Source organism: Heloderma suspectum, chromosome 1 (assembly GCF_057233095.1).
Source record: "Heloderma suspectum isolate Gila_16-S chromosome 1, 16-S_ref, whole genome shotgun sequence".
In the NCBI taxonomy this organism is placed as follows: Eukaryota; Metazoa; Chordata; class Lepidosauria; order Squamata; family Helodermatidae; genus Heloderma; species Heloderma suspectum.
The window spans coordinates 178,165,891-178,192,623 of NC_139458.1; the positions used below are offsets into that span (position 1 = coordinate 178,165,891).

General features: G+C 42.4%; 1 protein-coding gene across 5 annotated transcripts in view; it reads left to right on the forward strand.

Annotated features, from left to right (window-relative positions):
• PKP4 (plakophilin 4) overlaps positions 1-26,733 on the forward strand; it is a 163,746-nt gene that overhangs the window by 133,161 nt on the left and 3,852 nt on the right. For all 5 annotated transcript variants that reach the window (XM_084811199.1, XM_084811189.1, XM_084811160.1 and 2 more), the window contains 10 exons: positions 6,126-6,309; positions 9,263-9,380; positions 9,890-10,081; positions 10,295-10,468; positions 12,978-13,128; positions 18,884-19,079; positions 22,471-22,555; positions 22,686-22,803; positions 24,890-25,021; positions 25,950-26,023. In XM_084811199.1, the coding sequence (XP_084667325.1) occupies positions 6,126-6,309; positions 9,263-9,380; positions 9,890-10,081; positions 10,295-10,468; positions 12,978-13,128; positions 18,884-19,079; positions 22,471-22,555; positions 22,686-22,803; positions 24,890-25,021; positions 25,950-26,023 (1,424 nt within the window). The remainder of the gene's footprint in view (positions 1-6,125; positions 6,310-9,262; positions 9,381-9,889; positions 10,082-10,294; positions 10,469-12,977; positions 13,129-18,883; positions 19,080-22,470; positions 22,556-22,685; positions 22,804-24,889; positions 25,022-25,949; positions 26,024-26,733) is intronic.

Sequence of the window (26,733 nt, forward strand, 5' to 3'; positions counted from 1 at the left end):
AAGATACCCCTTCTGGTGTGTAACATTTATGATAGAAAGACAGTTTAGGTGTACACTGCATGTCTTCACTGTTTGCATTTTAAAGGAAATTTGTTTTTTCATACAGTTTATCGTTTCTTGAATATGACATTCCTTGTTGAAATCTCAAATAATAATGTCTTTGAACATGAGAAATCCATGTGGTACACCTTGTCATGTGGTATGGAAACATGAAAATATATTTTCTTGTTGACCTAATGGTACCCATGTGTCTGAATGTATAGTAGTTGAGTGGGAAGATCGTGTATGTTTGCCATTACCAAAATGTTTGGGACTCCCTTTTCTTTACTAGGAGATGAAGGGGCTTTTGGGGTAGTAGCCAGTCTTAGTTCTATATAAACCAATTAGTTGTAACTGAAGTCTCATTCATTTCAATGATTTTACTCTACGTAGGACTAACATTGGATACTACCCTTTATTTCCCTAGCAGACATCAGAGAAGGATCCTGCCTCTCAGCAAATTAGAGATATTGGGCAGTATCCAGTAGGGTGCAACCACTAATATAAATTATGTTGCGCTAGCATAAATTACTCTAGCGCAATGGCAATAGCATTAGCTGATGTCCCGATATCCTGGGGAATGTCAGGGTTGGATCTGAGCCCATAGAGTCCCAAAGCAGCTCTGATTCTGAGGAGGAGATAGAATCCGTGGGAGAGGAACCCTCTCAGGTTTCAGAAGCGCAGCAGGAGCGGGAGCCCCCCCCCCCTGCTCACATTCCTGGGAGCGACAGTGACCCTGGCAGGGAAAGGGAGGGACAACTTGAGCTTTTAGACGCCAGGCGCAGGCACAAGCGAGAGATTGCGGGAGCTGAGCTGAGGCGCTCAGCCCGGTTGGTTCGACATCAACAGCTGCACCGCAAGGCCCCACGGGAGAGGCAGAGACTTCCCCCCCCCCACTCCTTAAGTTTACAGAGTTGCCACGCTTTTCTCCAAATGGAGACCAACTGACGTCCTAACTGTTAGAAACCCCTGGTAGGCCGTTCCTTTGTATTTCCTCTGAGTCTCAGGCAATTAGCATTTGTAAGCTTCATTAGGTTGAATGGAAATAAAGCCTTGGAAAGCAGCCCTTTTGTCTGGGTGTTGATTCTGGCATTTGGAGGATTCAGAAGGCAACAGGGGCATTCCTGACAGGGAAATCGGTGTGCCAGCTACCGCTATTGCCATAGAGTATATTAATAGAATCATAGAATAGTAGGGTTGGAAGGGGCCTACAAGACCATCGAGTCCAACCCCCTGCTCAATGCAGGAATCCACGTCAGAGCATCCCCAGCAGATAGCTGTCCAGCCTCATCTTGAATGCCTCCAGTGTGGGAGAGCCCACTACCTCCCTAGGTAATTGGTTCCATTGTCGTATTGCTCTAACAGGACGTTTTTCCTGATGTTCAGCCGGAATCTGGCTTCCTGTAACTTGAGCCCATTATTCCGTGTCCTGCACGCTGGGATGATCGAGAAGAGATCCTGGCCTTCCTCTCTGTTTTTCCTGATGTTCAACTGGAATCTGGCTTCCTGTAACTTGAGCCCATTATTCCATGTCCTGCACTCTAGGATGATTGAGAAGAGATCCTGGCCTTCCTCTCTGTGACAACCTTTCAAGTACTTGAAGAGCGCTATCATATCTCCCCTCAGTCTTCTCTACTCAAGGATAAACATGCCCAGTTCTTTCAGTCTCTCTTCATAGAGCTTTGTTTCTAGTCCCCTGATCATCCTTTTTGCCCTCCTCTGAACCCTCTCCAGCTTGTCTGCATCCTTCTTCAAGTGTGGTGCCCAGAACTGGACACAGTACTCCAGATGAGGCCTAACCAGTGCTGAGTAGAGGGGAGCTAGGACTTCCCGGGATTTGGAAGCTATGCTTCTATTAATGCAGCCCAAAATAGCATTAGCCTTTTTTGCAGCCACATCACATTGTTGGCTCATATTCATTCAGCTTGTGATCGACAACAATTCCAAGATCCTTCTCGCTTGTAGTGTTGTTGAGCCACATACCTCCCATCTTGTAACTGTGCATTTGGTTTCTTTTTCCTAGGTACAGAAATGGGCATTTATCCCTATTAAATGTCATTCTGTTGTTTTCTGCCCAGCACTCCAGTCTATCACTTTGAATTTTGTTTCTGACTTCCAAAGTATTAGGTATCCCGCCCAATTTTGTGTCATCTACAAATCTGATCAGCATTCCCTGCACCTCCTCCTCCAAGTCATTAATAAAAATGTTGACGAGCACTGGGACTGAGCCCTGCAGTACCCCGCTCGTTACCTCTCCCCAGTTTGAGAAGATTCCATTGATAAGCACTCTTTGAGTCTGATTCTGTAGCCAACTGTGGATCCACTGGATTGTTGTTTCATCTAGCCCACTTTGAGCTAGTTTGCTCATCAGGAGATCATGGGGCACTTTGTCAAAAGCTTTGCTGAAGTCGAGGTATATGATGTCTACAGTATTCCCACAGTCCACAAGGGAGGTCACTTGATAAAAAAATGAGATCAGATTCGTCTGGCAGGATTTGTTCTTGACAAATCCATGTTGGCTTTGAGTAATCACTGCATTGCTTTCAAGATGCTTACAGATGGATTGCTTTATCATCTGCTCCAGAATTTTCCCAGGGATGGATGTCAGACTGACTGGTCTGTAGTTCCCAGGTTCCTCCTTTTTGCCCTTTTTGAAGATAGGGACAACATTAGCTCTCCTCCAGTCATCTGGCACTTTACCCATCCTCCATGATTTCTCAAAGAGAATAGACAGTGGTTCTGAGAGTTCTTTTGCCAGTTCCTTTATTACTCTAGGGTGCAGTTCATATGGCGATTTGAAGTCATTCAAAGTAATTAGGTGTTCCTTGACCATATGCCTCAAGCTGCAAATCCTGCTCCTTCAGCCTGTACTTTGCCTTTGCTGGGGGTGGGGGTGGGGGTCATTGACCCTCTTTTGGGAGAAGACTGAGCCAAAGTAGGAATTGAGCACTTCTGCCTGTTCTTTGTCATCTGTTATCATTTTGCCATCTTTATTTAATAGCTGAACCACCTTTCTTTCCTCTGTCTTTTACTATTCACTGAAGAAAGCTTTTTTGTTGCTTTTAGCATCCCTCGCTAACCTCTGCTCGTTCTCAGCTTTAGCCTTCCTGACACCATCCCTGCAATTCTGTGCTACCTGCCTGTACTCTTCCTTTGTTCCTTGGCCTTCTTTCCACTTCCTAGATGGGTCCTTTTTTGTTTTCAGGTCATCTCTAAGCGTTTTGTGAAGCCACATTGGCTTCTTCTGTTGTCTTCCACCTTTTTTTCTTGTTGGAATTGTTTGTAATTGTGCCTTGAGAATTTCCTTTTTTAAAAACTCCCACCCATCTTGGACTCCTTTTCTCGTTAGAGTCGTCTGCCATGGGACCTTACTGATCATTGTTCTGAGTTTATTAAAATCAGTTTTCCTAAAATCCAGGGTGCGGGTTTGGCTACACTCGGCATTTGCTTCCTTTAGAACCGTGAACTTCAGCATAACATGGTCGTTTTCCCCCAGAGTTCCTGTAACTGCTACTTTACCCACTAAGTCATCTCTGTTGGTTAGGATCAAGTCAAGGATAGCCGATCCTCTAGTTCCTTCCTCCACTTTCTGTAGGAGGAAGTTATCCGCCACACAAGTCAGGAATTTCCTGGAGGGGCCATGTTCTGCAGAATTTGTCTCTCAACAAATATCGGGGAAATTGAAGTCCCCCATTACTACTACATCATGCTTCCTTGAAACATTGGCTATTTGCTTTTCAAAAGTTTCATCCTCATCTTCTCCTTGATTTTACACTACTGCAACGTAATTTACGTTAGCAGTTGCACCCCTTTTGATACTGCCCATTATTTCTTCAAAGTAGACAACATTTGCAGATGACAAGTCTGTTTCATTCAAGCAAACAATCAGCTGATATTGTGACAGTAAGCCTAGAAAATGACAAGGTATTTCAGTGTGGACTAATAAAATATTTTAGAAACATTAACTTCAAATCCTACATTCTTCTACAACCTATAGAGCACAGATTCCATTTTGTTACCACTGGTCATAAAGTTCTTTCCCCAAATATAATTAAAGAAGTATCACACATATGTTTTAGTAGACAAATAAGCACAATTGGGGAGCATGGACAAGTATAAATTTAGGCATACCGAAAGTGCTACATGTAGGCTTGATTCAGACCATCATTTTGGATGACTGGAAACAAGTCATGGACTCAAAAGTTCCCACATTCCCGCCCTCCTCTCCCCTGTTGTGTGTACCTTTCCTTTCCATAGTGCTAAATACTGTTTGCTCTGACATGCAGGGTTGGTAAACTAAGTCATGCTTGCCCTCCAAATTAGAATAATTAGAAATGTTGCCCTTGGATACTAAGAACCACAAGCATAGTTTCACTTGCAGATTTTTTCCACTTCCTCCTTCCCACTTGCAGCCCTCTGTGTGGCCTGAAAAACTGCTTCTTGGGACCATCTATGTGGCATGCGATACAGTACAGTGGGTTCAGCTTGAAGGTAGACTTGGCAGCAAGTGAGAGAGGCAACACCCCTTTGCATTCTATTTGCATTCTGTTCTGTTGGATACAAGACATGGCTTGATGAGGACTTCTGATTCTGGTCAGGAGGGCAACCTCTAACTGTATTTGGTGGATTCAGATGTCATGGCAAACCATGGTTAGTGATAATGAAGTAACTGAGAGGGGAAGATGTGTGTAAGTGGAGGAGGTGACGGAACACTTGAACCCATGGTTCATTAACAGTCCTCCAAGCCATGATTTGGAGTATTGTCTGAAAGCTATAGGAAGAAAATGCAGGTTTTGTTATAAATGTGCAATTTGAGATATGTTTCATGTAACTATATTCCTTCTTTTTTCTTTTTTTAAATCAAGGAAGAGTTGTTAGTTCTTTCTCCTCTTAATGAGGTGAGGGATATAATTCCTATATACCCTTTCTTTACACCCATCTTTTGGTGACCTCATCCAAGATACATCCACGATCATGATTTTTTTTTTAAATATTCTAGTTATTTAGAAAGTAACTGGATCAATATAACACTGAGTCTATTATTAATGAAATACTCTGAATCAGAAGTGCTTCATAGTTTGTAAGCCACTCTTGTCTCCTATATTTCAGTTATGTTGGCAGATTATTGCTGATTTCACGTACTTCAGAATATAAATGCAGCATTCCACAATAAATCATCCTGGTTTATCTGGTTATAGATAATGCAGATTTCTTTTTCTTGAAGTTTAAGGTTACAAATGCACTGGGATTTGTTTTTGGATTATATTTTATTGACTGTAATGAAACCTAAGTTGCACTACGTGAGTGTCCAGCATTTGCACTGGATGTCTACTACTACCCTTCAGAGTGCTGCTTTTGATCTATAAGCTCATCAATGGCTTTGACCCTTCATGCTATGCAGAGATGGGGAACATGTGGCCCTCCAGATATTGTTGAACGGCAACTTCCATCATCTCTCGCTATTGGATATGCTGGCTAGGGGTGATGGAAGTTGCTGTCCAACAGCATCTGGAGAGTTGCCTTCCCCATCCCTGTTACAGAGCAACCCGCCCCAATCTGGTACCTTCCAAATGTTTTGGACTACAGTTCACAGCATTCCTGACCATTAGCCATGCTGGTTGGGGTTGATAGGAGTTGAAGCCCATAATGCTTAGAAGGCCCCAGGTTGGAGAAGGCTGCTACAAAGACTCACTCTTTCTTTATGTTCCATTATTACCTCTAACTGAGAGCGCCTTCTTAATAGTTAAGAAGACTGTCTTAATAGACTTAATAGACTGTCTTAATATTCACCTTTGTAAGCCACTCTTTTGGCTGAAGAGTGGGGTAAAAATGCTCTAAATAAATAGTACCTTCCATGTGCCAAGTTGGGAAACCAAAGGCACGTAGAGAGGCAGTGTTGTTGGTTTTATGCTGTTAAGTTATTTCATTATTATTTTGTGCTGTGAAGTGTATTTGGTTTTGTTTTATTATGCTAAGTTTTAACTTGCTATTACCAGTCCCATACTACTGTGGGTTAAGACATACAAGTTGAAAGAAATATCTAATGGTCTTTGCCATTAAACGATACAATGCATTTTTTTCCATAGGCGTTCTCTGGAACTTGTCTTCATGTGATGCAGTAAAAATGACAATCATTCGAGATGCTCTGTCAACACTAACAAACACTGTGATAGTTCCTCATTCTGGGTGGAATAATTCTTCCTTTGATGATGATCATAAAATTAAATTCCAGACTTCTCTAGTTCTACGCAACACAACAGGATGCCTGAGGTAAATCACTGTGCTTATCGTACTAATCTTAAGTAGCAACTTCTTATGCATTCTTTGTTAACCATTCAGTTCTGCCATTCAAGCTACTATTATGGTTTAACATAATACAAAAAGCAAACATGCAAATTTAGGTCCAAAGGCACATTTTTACATGAATAACAGCATGCCTGTGTTTGTATTAAATGTTCGTCTAGGGTAGGGATGTGGAATATGTGGCCCTCTAGTTGTTGTTGGACTGCAACTCCCATCATCCCTCACCATGAGCTTTGCTGGCTAGAGCTGATGGGAGTTGCAGTCCAACAACATCTGGAGGGCCACATGTTCCCCTTCCCTCATATAGGGTTAATTTTTGGCTGGCTTTGGTCCAGGTCATGTCAAATAATTTAATCTTTACCCAAACTTTTTGGACCCATTGGCACATTTGGAAATTTGAGAAACTGCTGTGAGCACCACCACAAAATGGCTTCTATGGAGGATCACATAATAGCTGCCATGCGGGCCTGGCTAGTCGAAAATGAACTAAAGAGGTGGGATCAGGGGGAAAGAGCAAGGATAGAGGCTGGGAGGGAAGGAGAAACAGGAAGCCAAAGGGGTAGAGAAAGAAGAAGGCTAGGAGTGGAAGAAATAGTGAACTAAAGAGGTGGGGGAGAGAAATAGCAAGGCTAGAGGCTGGGAAGGAGGGGGAAATAGCAAGGCAAAGGGGTAGAGGGAAGAGAAAAAGCAAGGCTAAAGGCTAGAAAGGGAGACAGTCCTAACATTTCCCAAGGTTTTTATTTTAATTTTTTTTTGAAGGGGGCAGGGAGTGGAGAGCTTCATGGGTGCCACCTTGGGGACCTCCTTCTGGGGACCTGCTGCTTTAGCATGTTAACCAAGTGCAACTGTGGTTCAAGCCATTCTATTTGTGTAAATCATGTAATAGTAATGGCTAGTATCCAAGGAGGTAGTTCAGGTCACATGCCCAAAGGGTTGGGCTGGCCCAATGGAGTTGGTTTTGTTTTGTTTTTCTTTAATCACCAGAATCCTTTTCCCATGCCATATCAGTCCCGTCAATTTCAGATCAGTTTGCTATGTGGCATGAAGGGCTGCTGTTCAAGTAGCACAACTGTAAAATCTTCTTGAGCATGCCAAACTAGTTGCATGGTTCTTTGGTCTTCGTCACTCTGTATAAATCTAAATGAATTTTAATAAATGTCCCCCCCCAAAAAAAAACACAAAACCCTAGGACCAAGCTGAAATGGCCCATCCCATTTCACCAGCCCATCTGTGGGTAACAAGCTGGGAGACTATTTTGGTAAGTTTTGGGGAGGTGCTTTTGAGGCTTGCAGCACAAACTGACCATGGTGGCCATGGAGCTCCTCCTAGCAGTAATTTTTCTCTAGGATGCCCCAGATCTAGCATCATTGAAGTGGGGCTGCCCTGTTTGCCCAGAATGGTACTACATCAAGCCATTCTGAAGGGGAAATTATGTTTATCGAGCTCCACTGTTGTCACTCCTCAAAAGACAGCAGTACACACACACACCCCAAAATTCCCATGAAACCCACAACCCAGTAAGTTGCCTCCAAAGCTTTGGGGAAATTTTGCTGTCCCCCGCCCACCACCAAAACTGCACCTGTTTTGGCCCTCTTCCTTCCACTTCCCACTTCAAGCTGAATGTTCAAACCATGTTCAAACTGAAACATCGTGGTTTGCAATCTGCCAGCAAAGCAGAATCCGAAATCATAGTTTGGAATGAGTTTGTAAACTATGGTTTGTGCTAACTATGGTTGGTATGATGTCTGAACTGATAAACTATAGTTATGGCTATTGCCCTGCCTCAAGAGGCCACCATACCTAGAGACTGGAGTGCTGAGCAGGCAGAAAAAGGAAAGCAGAAATGCAGTTCTAAACTAAGGTTTTCCTGTAAGTTTGGAAACTCAAACTTGCATTCTAAGCAATCACTGGTGCAAACCATGTGGTGCAAACCACTGGTGCCATGTTTAAATTGAGCCATTGTTGTTAGACACTATTCATGAAACAAGTTTTAAAAGAAGCTAAGACACCAATCCTATGGTCCCTGGGATAGCATCCCAGGGACCATAGAATTGTTCAGAATCCTCGTCCTGAGGCCATAGACACTGCTACAACCTCGGGAGAGGAACTCTTGAGTTTCGATCCCTCTCCATCACCCCCTTGTCCTAAGATTGGAAATGCAGCCTCAGAGGGAGGGAAAAGGAGGCATTTCAGGGCAAGGGGAGAGGAGAGGCCAGGATACAAGAGATCCTATGGCTTCTCTAGCTTGCACCAGCATGCCCTCTCTAGATCGGCTCAAAGATCCATCCAGAGGAAAAATGGTTAAAAGGAGTACAGAGAGGCGAAAATTGCCTCCATCACTCCTCCTTCCCTGTGAACAGCAGTTCAGCAGGGCATTGGATACGTGGAAACCTCAGAAATCAGAGGCTAACAATAATAAAATCAATATTAAAACAGAAACTTAATAAAAACAAGAATAAAAACAAACAAATTAAAAGCACAATTAAAAATATAACAATAAAAGAAATAAACAGCACTCAACCCAATAGAAACCCTCCTTAGCAACAACTAGCTTACATGCCAAAGCCCTGCCTGAATAAAAATGTCTTTGGCTGCCAGCAGAAGAATTACAAAGAAGGAGCCGACTTAGCCTCCCTCGGCAGGGAGTTCCAGAGCCTGGGAGCAGCCACCAAGAGGGCTCTCTGTTGAGCACCAACCAAAGGTTTTGGTAGCTGCCCTGGTAGCTGAAAATACCCTTTAAAAAACCTTCTGGGCACACTAAATTGAACTCTGCCAAATACTAGTACTTTCCCAGCTTATCTAAACAGTTTTCCTTCTTCAGATAATTGGTTGCATATATACGTGTCTGTGATAATAAGAATATCATTGTACTATATTTATTAATATACATCATCATTCCTATTCTGTTTTTATGCTTCAGGAATCTAAGCTCTGCAGGAGAAGAAGCACGGAAACAAATGAGGTCTTGTGAAGGGCTGGTTGATTCATTGTTATATGTGATTCATACATGTGTGAACACCTCTGATTATGACAGCAAGGTGTGCAAATGTTTTAACTACAGATTTTCTTTTCATACCAGGGGACTTGTCTGGTTTTGGCTGTTATGTATAGACACTATTTCAGTCATAGAGTTTTTCTACTTTTCTTGTGTCACTAAATGTTGATGTCTATGAATTTATCATCATTAGCATGCTTTTCCTGCAGGCACAAAACTTGGAACTGTGAAATTATAAAAGAAGGGTCAGTTTGTTTCTTTACTTCCAGGCTTTTCTAGTTTCTGTCCATCCTTTCTCCCTGTTTAATATTTTTTAAAGATCTGCCTTTAAATTGTTGTTTTACTTACTTATTCTTGGGTAGGTTCAATTGTTCTTGACTTGAGGAGCTTCACTCTGACCAAGTTTGAGAAATCGCTCTCAGACATAACCATAATTAAAGTCTAGGTGATCCTATTTCAGAAATACCCCTCCAAAAGCTTGTTATATTTATATCCCCAAATCACAGTTGTACCCAGCATTTCACTATAGAATGTCCTCTGTTTGGCTTACAGACGGTGGAAAACTGTGTGTGCACGCTAAGGAATCTTTCCTACCGTCTAGAGCTTGAGGTGCCTCAGGCTCGCCTGCTGGGTATAAATGAGTTGGATGACTTTTTGGGGAAGGAATCACCTAGCAAAGATTCAGAGCCAAGCTGTTGGGGGAAAAAGAAGAAAAAGAAGAAGAAAACTTCACAAGAGGATCAGGTTTGTTCTTTCCCCGTTGCTCTTTGCTTATCTATCATGGGAACGTATTAATAATTTTTCCACAACCTATTTTATGGTGGTATGGCTGAGGAAAAAAATGGCTACTTCTGATAGTAACGTGTAGCAGGATGTAAAACAACAACAACAACAACATTATTTTGAATGTATCTTAAAAGGCTGTGCTTACATATAACAAGTGAATATCTTTTACAGTGGGATGGAGTTGGCCCCATTCCGGGATTGTCAAAGTCCCCTAAAGGTGTGGAAATGCTATGGCACCCTTCCGTAGTAAAACCATATCTAACTCTTCTAGCCGAAAGCTCCAACCCTGCTACTTTGGAGGGTTCTGCAGGATCTCTCCAGAATCTTTCTGCAGGCAACTGGAAGGTAGTGTATGAAACTTGAAGCTGTTGATATTTCACCCTTTCTGTTTTTGCAACATTGACTCAGTGGAGAGCTAGTTGTTACGCAACTTTTTGCATCCAACATTTTGCAGGCAACTGCTAGCAGATTATCCTTTTGAGCCTGCAAGATCTCTCCTCTGAATGATTTGTAAGGCCTCCCCATTCAGGCAAAAACATATTAATGTGTATGGTCCCATAGCTATTACTCTACTAGACAAACAATAGAAACAAAATTTAACTGACACTAACTCTTTAGATGTATTGGTATCTCACCAGTACAGTAGAATTAGTAATTTTTACCCATTTGCCTAAAAGGATTATGAGGCGCTGTCATGCTTTTATTTGTGGAAGCTGGCAGGTGCAGAAGTAAGGTTGTGTCCAGGCCCTCAACACCAGCTATGCAGGGGAGGTGGAAGATACTCTTCATAGTATTCTAAATTGTGCAGTTGTACAAGTATTTATCATTCATTCAAAGGGGTTTTTTTATCTTGCACTCTAGTCAAAAGACTCCCAGAGCATCTTACAGGAATCAGTAATTAGACAGTTGCTATCCTAAGGCTTACAATCTAAAAAGACATAAGGCACAAGGAAAGGATTGGGTGGGAGGAGAAAAAAGCATAATGGTGATGCTTGAGTCAGTTGCCCAGATAGATGGGAATATACCTATCCAAGAACCAAGTGAACTCAGTTTTGCACTGCATCTATTGCCCTTCTGGGCTGCCTTGTTCTTTGCTGGTCTGTTCCACTTTTCTTTCTTCCATTCTGCGGTTTATCTTCTCTTGAGTTCAAGTTTAATCTCTTTCTTCCATTCCATCTGGAGGGCAAGATGTTTCCTCAGAACCCTTCTGGTGGCAGTTGAGGGAGGGAAAAGTCACCACTGGAAGCTAGATAGTGGCAGTAAATTAAATATTTAGTTCATTTTTTAAAAAAAGACAACGGCTGCATTCAGACATGATGCTAAGCCATGGTTTAGTGCAGCTTTCCCCAACCTTGCTTACAGCTCCCATCATCCCCAGATAACATGACCATTGGACATGCTGGCTGGAGATTATGGCAGTTGTAATCCAAGACAATTGGAGGGACACAGGTTAGGGAAGGCTGGTTTAGTGTTACCAGAATGAACAATTATACAAGCCTTATATTAACACACTCCCTCCACTCCCCTCTCATCCTCTAAAGTGGCTTCAGAACCTTCTGTTTAAATTAACTGCATTTTAGCATGCCATCCAAACCCTAAACTGTGGATAATCTTAACTATGGTTTGTTGAAACAAACCAGCTTCATAAACTACAATTTGAAATTGGCTTGTTTCAACAAACCATAGTTAAGATGAAGCAGCTTGCCTGGATTTCGACATCACAATAAGGTGCAGCTAACACAAAACAGAAGCAAAAGCCTCAACACTCCTTCCACTTCTGCATCAGGGGAGGACAGAGAGCAGGTGAGACCGAGTCTCCCTGCAGCTCATTTTCATAATGCTAAACCATGGTTACATCCAAATGATACCAATCTGAAATAAATAAGTGAAGTAATTTTTCAAGAGAGATCAGAGCATTAACAACATTCATAAACATTTCTGAATATGCCATTAAGATGCACATGAAGACCTTCAAATTATATTTTTTATCATAGTAGAATGTTTTCCCCACCTTGAATTTTGAAGTAAAAATTCCAGGAAAAAAAGTAGGGAAAAGTTGATATAAACCTTGTTATAAACAGAGCATGATGATATTTTAATGTTTTTCTTGATCTCTTGCCTCCTCCTCCAATTCATGTATCTATTCATTTTACAGTGGTAGAAGCAAAAAGTGGAGTGCTTTTAGGGATCAGCAGTACAAATATGCTTCTGTTAAGAATACTGAGGCTTTCTTACCAATATATATTTGTAGGAGGGAAAGACAAATTCTTACTATAACTTTATTTGTATTCAGTTCTTTAGCTCAGATGTCCTACAGATTCAAAATCCAGCATTTTCCTAGAGTCAAGAGAAGGAAGGTCATGGGTTAATTAAATTAGGTGAAACACAGATAGGTTTTCAGCAGAGAGGAGATTAATTGTTCACAAATAGGTATTACCACTAAACACTCCTGCTTGCAATCTGCACAGCTTCTGCAGAGGTGCCACATTGCAAACTTTAATCACTTTTATTTATTCACCGAAGGGATAAAAAAAAACCACTATTTTTTTGAAGCTATATAAAAATATGTGATATACTGCTTTAGAAGCTTCAGCAGCTGACTTTCCAAACATTTGTCTCTCTTTCCATAAAATGTTACTGCCTTGTTAATAGCTATTAGAATAATTATAACATCTAATCTCCTAATTCATTCCATTATTGTGTGGCCCATAATGAAAACTTCAAATGCCAGGTTGATGCCAAACCTACACTTAAGTTAATGGGAACTGGGTACATAGCTACCATTTGCAGTTTGACTCCCTTTAAAATGTATTAAAATTCAGGCTTTTAATAATTTTGCATTTTTGTGTAATAGTTTGCAGCCTATATTCGAGCTGCTGTCAGGAAAGAGAAAGGGCTTCCAATTCTTGTGGAACTGCTGAGAATGGACAATGACAGAGTTGTTTCTTCTGTGGCAACTGCTTTGAGAAATATGGCATTAGATGTTCGTAACAAGGAGCTTATTGGTAAGTACTGAGGGACACCTAATATCCACATTGCCAATATGAGAGACACTGTAGGTTTCAGGTGCCAGTAGCCAATCTGTGTTTCTTTATAACAGCAAGCAGTCACTGGAAAACAAACTGTTTGGGGCAGGAAGTTGTATTTGCACAGCTTGATTGAAAATGAAATTCTTCATCCTTGTTGTAAAGTGATCACCTTCTAAAGATCCATTATGCTGATGACAGGTTCTGACAGCATTCAAACATATTCTTTCCTTTGAAATTCACAGCATTTTAAAATTAATTTTTAAATCTTTCTTATTCTGCCTTAATATGTCTGTCAAAATGTGGATATGAATAGGTAGGTGTTTATTTGAAGCCTGGACCAGGCAGGGGAAGGCAGCCGGGACATCCAACAGAGGCAAGTGGGCCAACTTTTACCACCTTATTGGCCCTGCCTGGGACTGTGTAGCTGCCAGTGAGAAGCCCCCACCCCACCCCAGCTGGAGCTGAAGAGGGAAAGAAAAAACTCCCCCAGGCTAATTATGGCAGATTCGAGCCAGCTGGGCCCAAGCTCCCTGGGAAGAGTCTTATCTGTCCAGGTCTGACATGGGGCAGCAGTGCCCCGACAGTAGTGATGCCGAAGGCGGGGTCACCCCTCTGGAGGGAGACACTTCGGGGGAGACGCAAAGGCAAGGGCCACCCCCCCCTAACATTGGATTGATTGGTTCTTGTGGCTTCTGTGTGTGGCTGTTGGTTGTTGATATTGTTTTGTTTTGTGTCTGTTTTGCTTAGGATCCTGTTATGTGCTTGGGTGAGAAGATATATGGCCAAGTCAGGGCACTTGAGGGGTGTGGTTACGGGTCAAGGGAGATACGGCATTGGGAGGAGGGCTAGCCAGGTTAGGGGAACACGGCCCAGACAGTTAACGGCTGTGCCATGTTCCAGCCCTCCCCGCGACTGCAGGCATGGTGGTTGCCGTATCAGCCTGCCCTCAGGTCTCTGGATGTTGCTTTTAAATACCAAATCGGTCCAAAGTAAGACCTCCCTCATCCATGACTTAATAGTGGATGAGGCGGCCGATCTGGCATGTATAACTGAGACCTGGGTGGGTGAGCAGGGAGCAGTTAGTCTCTCCCACCTCTGCCCACCGGGGTACTTGGTTCAGCATCAGGGAAGACCTGAGGGCCGGGGAGGGTGGGTTGCTGTGGTCTATAGGAACTCCATCTCCCTCTGCAGTCCATGTGACTACTGGTCTGGAATGTTTGCAGCTTGTGTTGGGCCAGTGGGACAGACTGGAGACCCTGTTGATGTACCACCCACCCCTCTGCTCAACAGACTCCCTATCTGAGCTGACGGAGGTGGTCTCTGTTGCGTTGTCGCGATCCCCTAGACTGTTGGTTCTGGGGAATGTCAACATTCGCGCTGAGGGCACCTTGTCTGGGGCGGCTCAGGATTTCATGGTCTCCATGACAACCGTGGGACTGTCCCAACATGTCATTGGCCCAGCGCATGTAGCGGGGCATACTCTAGGCTTGGTTTTCGCAACTGGACGTGGAGATGGTGGTCTGGAGGTGGAGGACTTTGCATCAGTCCCCTTGTCATGATCAGATCATTACCTGCTGAGGTAACTTACTTAGACTTACAGCAGGTTTTCCCCTTCGCAAGGGTGGGGGACCTATTAAGATGGTCCGCCCTTGGAGGCTAATGGATCCGGATGGTTTCCAGAGAACTCCAGGAGGTTTCCGGCTGATATGGCGGGCTCTTCTGTCGTAACACTGGTTGATCTGTGGAATGCAGAAATGACCTGGGCAGTTGACATGATTGCTCCTGAGCGCCCTCTCCTGAGTAGAACTTGAACTGCTCTATGGTATACCCTAGAGCTGAGAGCAATGAAACAAAATAGGAGACAGCTTGAGTACAGATGGAGAAGAACTCCTAGAGGATGCAATCAAATGCTGGTATGTGCCTATGGTAAAGTATATTCAGGGGCAGTGAGGGCGGCAAGAAATATCATCTTCCTGCCTCTATTGAAGCTTCTGTCTGCCGCCCAGCAGAGCTTTTCAGAGTCTTCCAGGAGCTATTACATGCCGGCCTTAAGGACATTGTAGATTCCTCTGAGGGGATTCAGAGCCCCCTGTGCCTATTTATACCATCAGATCTCCTGCATCTGATGGTGGCTTGGCCATTGGTTCAGCTGGGGCAAGAGTGAAGTCAGTAATCTTTGTCAGTATGTAGGGGAGATGTGCAAGCAGGTGCCAGAATTCCCTGTAACATGCAGGGACTCCATAGCAGACAAATTGGTGTGGGAAGGGTTCACTGAAGAATAATTTGTGCTTCCTGTGTGTAATTATGTATTTTACAATTTGTATATACTGGTGTTCATTAACAAATTACAGGACAGTGTACAAAATTCGTCTGGCACCAGCCACTGCTCTACATGAAGGAGTGTAGAGAGATGCTGACATTTTGAGATTGTTGTGATAAACAGAATCACTGCATTCAGAGGCTGATGATCCCAGTGCAGAGTGGCAAGGCAAAGGGGAAGAAGTTGTATTGGTGTCACAGTCTGGGGGGGAAATGAACATTTTTCAGTACAGAAATAAATGGGCAATCCTCTACATGTGTACCAGAGCCACTGGTTGGATCCAGATTTAGACATACTTAGTCAGATGATGACTTGAACACAGGTGACAGGTTTGCTCCAAAGTCAATCTAACACCGGTTAGAGCACATAACCTGCACCATGTTGCTAGTGCAGATGGCAAAAAAGGCATATTTTGTTGCCTCCCATCATACCCTAAGCTAGCCACCAGCAGAGCTCTTTGGTATGGTTTGGAGTTTGCTGACCCAGAGGGAGCATCTTTAGAAGCCTCAGAGGTCTGTTGTGATGCTTTGTCAACGTACTTCAAGGATAAAATTATCCAGCTCGAAAGCAGTCTAGATGCCACAGTTATGGTAAATCTGCATGATGTGTCCAGTGTGCCATCTAGCCATGTTTTGTAGGATCAATTTCAGATCAGGCAGCCTGATGATGTGGACAAGGTGCTTTCAGTTATGCAGCCAACCACCTGCCTGCTCAATATCTGTCCTTCATGGCTTATTAAGTCTAATCAGCAGGGAATGACCAGGTGGGTCCAGGATGTGGTTAATGCTTCATTGCCTGAAGAAATGGCGCCTGTCATGTTGAAGGAGGTGGTGGTGCAACTGCTCCTGAAGAAGCCCACCCTGGAATTGTGATAACTATTACCCGGTGATGAATACTCCATTTTTAGGGAAGGTAATTGAGAGGGTTGTGGTGGGACAACTCCAAGCATTCATGGGTGAAACAGATTATCTGGAGCCATTCCAGTCTGGGTTCAGGCTTAGTTTGGGGACTGAATTGACCTTGGTGGCCCTGTTAGATGACCTTTATTGAGCGAGGGATGGGGAGTGCAACTTTGCTCCTCTTATTTGATCTGTCTGTGGCTTTTGATACCATCAACCATGGTATCCTCCTGGACTGGCTCTGTGGGATGGTTATCAGTGGCACTGTACTTCAGTAGCTCCATTCCTACCTACAGGGTCAGTCTCAAAGAGTGGTGTTGGGAGAATATGTTTTGGCCCCCTGGTACTTCTGTTATGGGGTGCTTCATTGCACTATTTTGTCCCCAATGCTGTTTAACATCTATATGAAGCCATTTGTATGGATGGAAATGGTCATTCAGGGGTTTAGAGCAAGTTGTCATGAGTATGCAAATGACACCCAGCTCTGTTTCTCTGTAACATATGTGTTCAGGCTCTGTCTGGACTGCTGCTTGGACACAATGGTGAGCTTGATAAGGGGCAATAAACTGAGTTTGAATCCTGGCAAGATGGAAGCACTGTGGATAGAAAGGTCACAGATTCTGGACATAGGTCAGTTGCCTGTTCTGGATGGGGTTGCACTCCCTCTGAAGGATCCGGTGTGTAATTTGGAGGTGCTCCTAGAGCCATCTTTGTCACTGGAGGTTCAAGTGGTTTCCGTGGCTTGGAGTGCCTAGATAACCAGCTACAGCCATTCCTGGACTGTGATAGCTTGGTTCAGGCATTGGTAACCTCAAGACTGGATTATTGTAATGTGTTCTTCATGGAGCTATCCTTGGGCTTTGTCCAGAAGCTGCAGCTGGTGCAGAATGCAGCTGTGAGGCTGCTAACATGCATCCTCTTGACAGTATGTCACATCTTTACTAAAAGGATTGCACTGGCTGCAATAAGCTACGAAGCCAAATGTTAACTTACAAAGCTCTAAACTAGCTGGAACCAGGTTACCTTCAGGATCGCCTCACCTCTGTCTGATGATTGCAGTTCTCAGAAAGACCACTTTAATGGAACAACATGGTCTTGAGGTTTGCCTTCGGAGCAATAATTAGAGCATTTAGGGTTGCAGCACCCACCCCCTGGAGCATGCTCGCATTGACATCAGACAGGCATATACAGTTTTGACTTTGAGAGGTCTCAAACTCCATATACAGGTTTTCCCTGATGTGTGACCCAGCCAGTTACAGTTATAGTTTTATTGCTGATCAGTGATTATTTTATTGTTGTATTTCAATGTTAATGTTGTTATTATGTTCCCCATATTGAAAATGTTGTTAGGAAACAGTATATACATTTTTAAATCAATCAAATAAATCAATAAATCAATAAATGACTACTTAGAGCAGTCACATTCAAATCATGACTAATTTAAATCCCATGGATTTCTATGAGTCTGCTCTAAGTATGACTAAGTCTGGATCTAACCCATTGTAAATCAAAATGTTTTTAAATTATGCTTTGATAGGAGTTTGCCATTAAGTAGTATATCCTTTCTAGTTATATATCAGAATTTGTCTGTAGGCACTCTAGCAGAGAATTAATGCTTTTCTCATAAAATTTAGCTGCTAGCTATCATTTATATACAAATATACTTGTCTTGTTTTTATTTTACAGGGACGTTGTTAATTAAAAGCCACTGAATTATCATAACAGCTCAAACCAAAGCATTTATTTTAGCGTTAGGTTACTTCCTTTGTTTATTGAACAATTTATATCTTTTTCTTTGTAAGTAACCGAAATCCAAGAGATCTTCAGATATTCTTTATGGGTGAAAAATGAAGTGAACAGGTTATCTGTCTAAAACTTGCCTTATTCAACCCTTTGTGAAAGAAAACCTTTCATCAAACACAAGCCCCACAATCTGAGGAACTGATTTTTTTCTACTATAAAAATTACTTACTGTTTCTATACTCACTAGAGCTAAGACTAAGTTCTAACATTTATCCTATTTTGTTGTCTGTCGGTTTCAAGTTGGCTTGAAAAGAAAAAGCATATAGTGAAATATCTGTTGCATGTTGCAAACCACAGATTGCTTGAAACCTATGCAATTAACGTGGTTGTGTCATACTATAAAATGGCTCAAGTAAAACAAGCTTATCTTGAATGAGTACACAAATTTGTATATGTGTGTGTACTCTGGCATGTTGCCATAATAATTTTTAATCACTTTTTTCCCTAATCCAGAAAAAGAATGCAGTACATTTTTAATTTGAAAAATGACACTGTAGTATCTGCTTCCACTCTGCAGAGTACAGGGATTTCTTTATTTTTCACAAAGTTAAAAAAAAGAAAGAACCTATTTATCCCTCTGGCTGCTTTTGCTCCTGTATGTCTCCTTGCAGTCTGGTGTATGATGTTTATACACACACACACACACACACACACACACATATCACAGCGCAATTTGTAGCTTTGCTTTTCTGTATGGATTTTTCCCCAGGTAAATATGCTATGCGAGACCTGGTAAATCGCCTTCCAGGAGGCAATGGACCAAACATTCTCTCTGATGAAACTGTGGCAGCAATCTGCTGTGCTTTGCATGAGGTCACCAGCAAAAACATGGAAAATGCCAAAGCTTTGGCTGACACGGGAGGAATAGAAAAACTGGTGAACATAACAAAAGGAAGGGGTGACAGGCAAGTATGGGATGCTTGAATTTTACAAGTGAAAACCTTCCATTCCCTTCAGAATGTATAAAATTAGCTTTCAGTTGAAGAAGTGCTTATTTCTGTTTTCTTGGTTTATTTAATTAGCTGATCAGCCTTATGTAGTTCCAATCTGTTTAGGAAGGGAGAAGGAGTGAGCTGAGCATTTATTCTCTTTATTTTTTCTTTACTCCACACAGTGCCTGCCAGTTTCCTCATCCACAAGAATTTTTTTCTGGACAAAATTTTGTAAACCACTGCAAGACCAAAATCCTTGTAAATTTCAATGTCATTCACACAGTGGAACTGTCCTTAGATATAGATTTAGATATATAGATGTAATTCCAGCACTTCCAGCAAAGAATCGAGCTATCTGGTGTTGTCAAAAGTCAAAACAATCTCTGCTCAAATTGTTTTAAAGGCTTTTAGGTTGCATAGCATGAAAATATGCTGGGAGAGCATGTACATGACTTGGGGAGAAAAAGAGACAAATTGGGTAATGCTCTCATTAACCATTAAGCTGTCCCTAAAATCCAGGACCCCTTTCTCCAACCCAGCTTATTACATCCCCCAAAAAGTATCTAAAAATGTAAAAGCAAAAGCCCATTTATGCAATGAGGCTTTCCCTCCCTCCCTCTTTTCCCTACTACAATCCTTTGAAAAATATGATGATGATGATTTTCAATGTCACCATCATCATCATCATCATTATTGTAGGGATGTCAGAGAAATCCACAATGGATTCAAATGAGTTTATATTTCTCTGAATCTGACCTGCAGATTCTGCAGCAGACCTAGTCATGTGGATTCCGCAGATTTGCAGAAGGTTTTTCACTTTTGAGGAGGATTTGCGTTAATTCGTATTCGCGCAAGTTCACATTAGCACTAATGAGCACTTGTGCAGATGCGCTGATCTGCATTAGTTAATGTGTTAATGCACATTAGTGCTAATGAAATTGGCACAAGTACAATAAAATTCTGGTTTAAAAAATCTGATTCCACCAATGAGCATATGTCGTTAACATTCTGCAAAACACCGACAGAACAGATTTAAGTAAATCTGCACAGCCTTACATTACTGTTATTGTTATTTGTTACATTTATATCCCAACTTTTCCTCCCAGGAGCCCAAGGTGGTGTATATGATCCTCCTCCTCTCCATTTTATCCTCACAACAACCTTGTGAGGTAGGTTAGGCTCAAAGTGAGTGACTGACCCAAAGCCACCCACTGAGCTTCTTGGCCAACTAGGGAGTAGAACCTGGGTCTCCCTTTAGCCACTACACCAACACCCTAACCACTGCACCATGCTGGTTCTCAGCCGCTCCTGAGGATCAGGGGATTATCTGTAGTGGCGTGGGATGTACCGTAAGGGAAAAATTGGTGGAGGTTGGGGGTACCCTGCATGAGCAGAAGTGCATTGCGCTTTCACAAAAGCACCTTTGAATTGAAGCCAGTGGTACCAATCCAGATATGTCCCAGTGCATAAGAATTCCTGCCCCCCACTTCTACTCCAGTGTTAGTTAACAGTGTCAGCCATGACAATATTCATTAACTACACTATCTGTATACTTCTTTTAAACCATAAAGGTTCTTAAAATGCTTCACAGTAATAATAACACAACAGTTATAATGATCAGTTAAAACAACAATTACCTGAAAATTACAATCAGCAATTACAGAATTAAGGAAAATGCAAATAAAACAGTGACATTGTGTCCAAGTTCCAAAATCATCAGGTGAAATCAAACAAAGACGACACCAAAAAAGGGAAGGAAGAAGACGTATGTCAACCTGATTTCAAGGAGAGGAATGTTCACAGCTCAGGGGCCATCACCCAAAAAGGGCCTGCTCCTCATCAGTAGCCCTCTAATATCATAGAGAAGATATCTTAAGGAGCGCCTCCAGCAACACCAGACAGGCCGCTTAACAAGATCAGCCTCGGATGGCCTTCTCTCTGTCCCATCAGCCAGGACAGCTAGACTGGTGGGGAAGAGGGAGAGGTCCTTTTCTGTGGTGGCCCCCACTCTGTGGAACTCCCTCCCTAGGGTACTCCGTCATGCCCCCTCTTTAATGAGCTTCCGCCGTGCATTAAAAATGTGGTTGTTCAGGCAGGCATTGGGGGTGGTTTAGGGTATTTTAGAAAATGTTTTTATTGTAGAATTTTATTGTTTTAAACTGTTTTATTATATGCTGTACATTGCCGAGAGTGGCTGGGTGACCAGCCAGATGGGCATTAATAAATTTAATAATAATAATAATAATAATAATAATAATAATAATAATAATAGAGAAGGGGCTCATCATAGAGAAGGAGGTGTTCACTGGGATTCTCAGGACTGAGACAGTTTAGGACTTTACAAGCCAAAACCAGCACCTTGAATTTGGCACATAAACAGACTGGTAGCTATTGTAAGTTTAAACCAGATATGATATGTTCACAGAAGCTTATTTCTGTTAACAAATGGGCAGTCACATTCAGTACCAGTTAAAATGTCTGTGTCTTCTTCAAGGGCATCTACAGATAAAGAGCATTTCAGTAATCTAATCTAGAAATGCCCAAAATATTATTGTCAAGATCCTTGTCTTCTAGGCACAGACCCATTTGGCACAGCAACCTATGCTGTTAATAAACATTCCATGCCACAGCCACTACCTTGTCATCCAGGAGCAGTGATGGGTCCAGGTGTACTCCCAAACTGCAAACCTGGTCCTAAATGGGAAATTAAGCCCCACCCAGAGCAGGCATATTTCCATCCATCTGGGAAACGGATGGGCACCACTATCATCATCTCTGTTTTGTCTGGATTGAATTTCCATTTATTCATCCAAATCTGAATCACTGGGTGAAGTAATCTGCACTTACTCAGAGTTCAGTGTTACAGCCTGGATCTAATTATAAAGTTGTGTGTCATCCGCATATTGGTGACACCACATTCCAAATCCCCAGATTGCTTCACCCAGCGGTTTCAGATATCATGCCAGACAATATTGACTGATGTGGAACCCCACAGGAAGAAGCAGTACTGATCACCCACTGGGAGAAATGGGTACCTGCACTCATTCCCCAACAGGTGGTAAGTTGTTAGAACTAACGATATTGGCCATCTGTTCAATGGTGCACTTGGGTCTGCTCCCCATTTATGGAGACAGAGGTGACGTTCTATGCACAGACTTTCTGACTTTCATCACGACACATGTGCCCCTTCTCATATTGTCCTCCAGTTATTCAGAACCTCCATAACTCGTTCTGCTCACAGAATCCAGATTTTCCTTGATGTGGAATATGGTGTTCTATAAAGCAGGACTCCATTTCCAGTATATGTATAGCATGTGCATGTCTGATAGCATTGTGGGCTAAATATAAACCTTTTTCTTCTCAGGTCATCACTGAAGGTTGTCAAGGCAGCAGCCCAGGTTCTGAACACTTTATGGCAATATCGTGATCTCCGTAGCATTTATAAAAAGGTAGCACATAAAAATAGTTCTCACAAAAATTAGTGTTCATCAAGATTCAGTTCCACAATGAAATCCGAACTATTTCTTCTAATGAAATATCATTCTTCTTTCATGTGACCTCTTTCTTCTTCTTCCGCAGGATGGTTGGAATCAAAATCATTTTATTACCCCAGTGTCAACACTTGAGCGTGACAGATTCAAGTCACATCCCTCCTTGTCTACAACAAATCAGCAAATGTCACCTATCATTCAGTCTGGTCAGTTAATAAACCTTTCCCTTTGTCTGTGACCAGATTTGATGTTAATTTCCTTGAACTGGTACACATCTTTAAAAACCTAAGAGGTTCATTCTCAGTTTATACTTCAGCATGTCCTGCTCATATAAACTTGAAGCTGTCCTGCTTGACTGGTTTTTTTGTTAGAATTTGCAAGAGACAGTCTATAAACTTTTAATTGGATACTCTGCTCCTCTGCAGTACTTACACTGTATAGTGTAAGGAATTATACTGTGACGGACAAAGACAATACTTGCAGTCAGGCTTAAACAGTATTAATTTAGGAGGCTTGGGGTCACAAGGATCTTTGGGCTGTAGCTCAGTGGTACAGCACATGTTTTGTACGCAGAAGGTTCCAAGTTCAGTCCCTGGCATCTCCAGGCAGAGCTGGAAAAACCCCTGCCTGAAACCCTGGAGAGCCACAGTCAGTTAGTGTAGATAATGCTCAGGTAGATGGACCAATGGTCTGGACTCATTATAAGGCAGCTTCCTATGTCCGTATGAAGCAGTGGCCCAACAAGGAGCCAGGGTTCAGGAGCCCCCATGTGTGCACTGCTGCTGGCCTACAATATCAGCAGCATCTGCATCCAGCCTAGAGGGGCAGTGTATGCTTTTAGCCTCCCCACCATGCGTAACCACATTCCAAGGCTATGGCACAACATTAGAACCCCGCCTCCCAGCATGCTCCCAGTGGCCAGCCCTCACGTGTAAGTTACCATGAAGGGGATCTGTGCAGAGCCAGCGGTTGTAGAGACAGTGTTGAGGACAGGAAGAAATCATTTTCCAGAGGCAGGGACAGGGCTGCTTGCACTGGGTGGAATGTAATGGACTCACCAGGCTGCATTGCAGGAGCTGGATTGATTGGCAGTGCAAGGCCTCCTGGATCCTTCAACCACAAGCTGGTGGTTGAATCCCCAGTGCCCACTGCATGATCGTCTATCCACTGACCCCCAAGCCCCTAGGATGCATCTGGGTAAGGCTGGGACTCAAGATAAAGGCTGTAACACACATGCACAGCATGGGAGACCCTGGACCACAGCTGATACAGTGCTGCAAACCTGTGTTTCTCCCCACTTGTCACCATCCAGTGGCCCTGATGCTGAGTCATCTCCTCTTCATCCACCAGGAGGCAGGTTCTTTTTGGAGGAAGGACTTGGCCAGAGGCTGGATTCGGAGGCACCAACCGCTTCCTCCTTAAAGCCAGTAAATGTCCAGAACCAACATGTGCTTTGTCAGTCCCCATGTAGTAGGCTAAGTCTTGCTTAAAGGGAAAAAAAACCCTGCAGCATCTAAAGTATACATAGACACATATTTATTCATTGTGGGAGTCAAACAGTGTCAGCAAACTTAATATGAAGGGCCATAGAGTCAAGCAACCTCGCAAATACTTAGCAAAGTCCCTTCAGGCATTTTATAGTGAAAATAGTTGAGGAACTAGATAACCTGGAATCAGCTAAAATCACAGAATGACAAGCTACATAAAATCACAGAATGGCAAGCATAGATTTTAAAGTCTCTCTTGCTTTTATAGGTTCTGTTCCCAAAACTCTGGAGCAGTTCCACAGGATATAACTTTGGTTTTGTTTTATTCAAACATAAACCTTTATCACTAAAACCTAGATTTATACACACTGCTGCAAACTTATTTATTTATTTATATTCCTGCCTTTCCTCCAAGGAGCTCAAGGCAGCACACATGGTTCTCCCCTATATTTTATTCTCACAAGTCTGTCCTCTGTAAGGTAGGTTAGGCTGACAGATAGTGACTGGCAGAAGCTTAATGGCTGAATAAGGATTTGAACTGAGCCTCCCCAGGCCTAAACAAACAATTGTAATCACTACTCTATGCTGACTCTCAATCTTCAGAGGCTGCAAATCTTTCTTCCAGATATTCCATATGAATACCTATTGAGGCATTTATTGTCACTTTTTGCCATATGTCAAATAGTCATTTATTACAAATTATTTCCAAAGAATCCTCTATCTTTCCCAAACTTTTTGTCTGGCACTGATTCTCTGTTTCTGTTTTCTTTCTCTCTTCCTTCCTCTGTTACCTTCTTTTCCTCAGTTGGCAGTACATCTTCATCACCGGCACTGCTAGGACTTAGAGATCCTCGTTCCGAATATGATAGGACTCAAACCTCTATGCAGTATTACAATAGCCAAGGTGATGGGATTGCACATAAAGACATCTATACTGGTAAGGGACCACTAGATGGAACCGAAAAATTGAATATATATATATATATATATATATATATATATATATATATATCACGTTTTGTTTACAAAATACTTACTTTGAATGAGAAAAGACATTGTACGCAACAAAAACAGCAACAATAAAATAGCCTTAAGGAGTAATGAGTGTTATTTGAACACCAGTGGGTCTCCTCCCGTTTAAAACCACTGTATAATGTTTTGTTGTGTATTCTTTTTCAAGAACCATGAGGCAGCATCCAGTGCTGTCACAGCGCTCATGCTAATGCCATTGTGTTACTGTAAACCAATGCTAGCACAATGGCATCAGCACTTGCTAGGAAAAGGGGAAAACAGTGATGTGCCACCAAATTTTGGCAGCAAATCACCACTTTTACCCTTTGTCTAGCAAACACTACCAGTGTTGCACTAACATTGGTTTGCACTAACAATGTAACAGCATTGGATACTGCCTCATAAGCTTCTTTTATGAATGTGGCAAAAGCTTTCATTGTGCCATAGGTTGGAACCCAAATTCACCAGTGACCACTTCTAGCTGAGGGGCTTCCTCCCTTCCTCTTTTCATCTTCCTTGTATCATTAAGAATAGCATCATTATATAACTGAGATAGCTGAGGAGACGGACGGAACCTGCAAGCCAAGTTTAGGCTGAGAGAAGCACAGATCATAGTATAGATCAAAATAAACCACTGGGGGCAGATGCCCCCCATGGGGGTAGATGTCCAGGTGACTGCTTCCAGAGGTCATTGTGGCCACTTGAAGCCCTCTTCCCCTCCAACAAAATATCGGAATAATGCATTGAGGCACTTCATTCAATTCTATTCTTTCAAGGAAGTGTGAAAGTCAACCACCATGAAATCTGAGAAAGCCCAGTCCCAGTTTTAATCTTCTATTACTATTTTTCTACAGGGTCCAGCAAACCTTCACCAATTTATATCAGTTCCTATTCTTCACCAGCAAGAGACCAAAATAGACGAATACAGGTAATCATTGAAATCTTAATATAAAGAATGCCGGTATTGATCACCATGATGGTGCATTTTGTTTTGGTTGTTAATTTAACCTAACGGTTATTAAACTATTTTCACTGATGAATTCCTGCTGCCTGAAGTAAATTTCTAACTTCAGGCAATGATTTTGGAAAGCCACCACACTTGATTTATGCCAAGCCCCCTTCAGGTGTTAAATGAATGCATGCATGGTGGGGAGAAACACCACACATGTTAGGCCCATCTCTGCAGGGGGAAGCGTCAACCTGCGGGTATTCAGCTTAAAGATCTGAAGAGAGATTCTAAGCATGTTCAGCTGAACACCCTTGGAAACCTCCCCACAATCAGGACCTCTGCATTATCAGGGTTCCCAATCGTGGAGAGGTTTCTAAGCACATTCATCTGTAGATACCTAGAATCCCACTTCAGACCTTTCCAGTGAATGCACAAAGGTTAGAAGTGGAGCCAGTACTCACGGGGATGTTGAAAGCAGGCTTGTGTGTTCCACTCCTTCCCAATTTAAGTCCATATGCATTCCACAGAACACCTGAATATGGCTACAGTTAATATTGCAACCACCAAACTGCAGTGTATTGCGCACTTTTTCTGTTTCTCTTTGAATCCATCCTTTCAAATCATGCTTTCTCAACCTCACGTCTGCACAACTTGCAATCTATTAAGTAGATTAATAGCAGCCCACCACA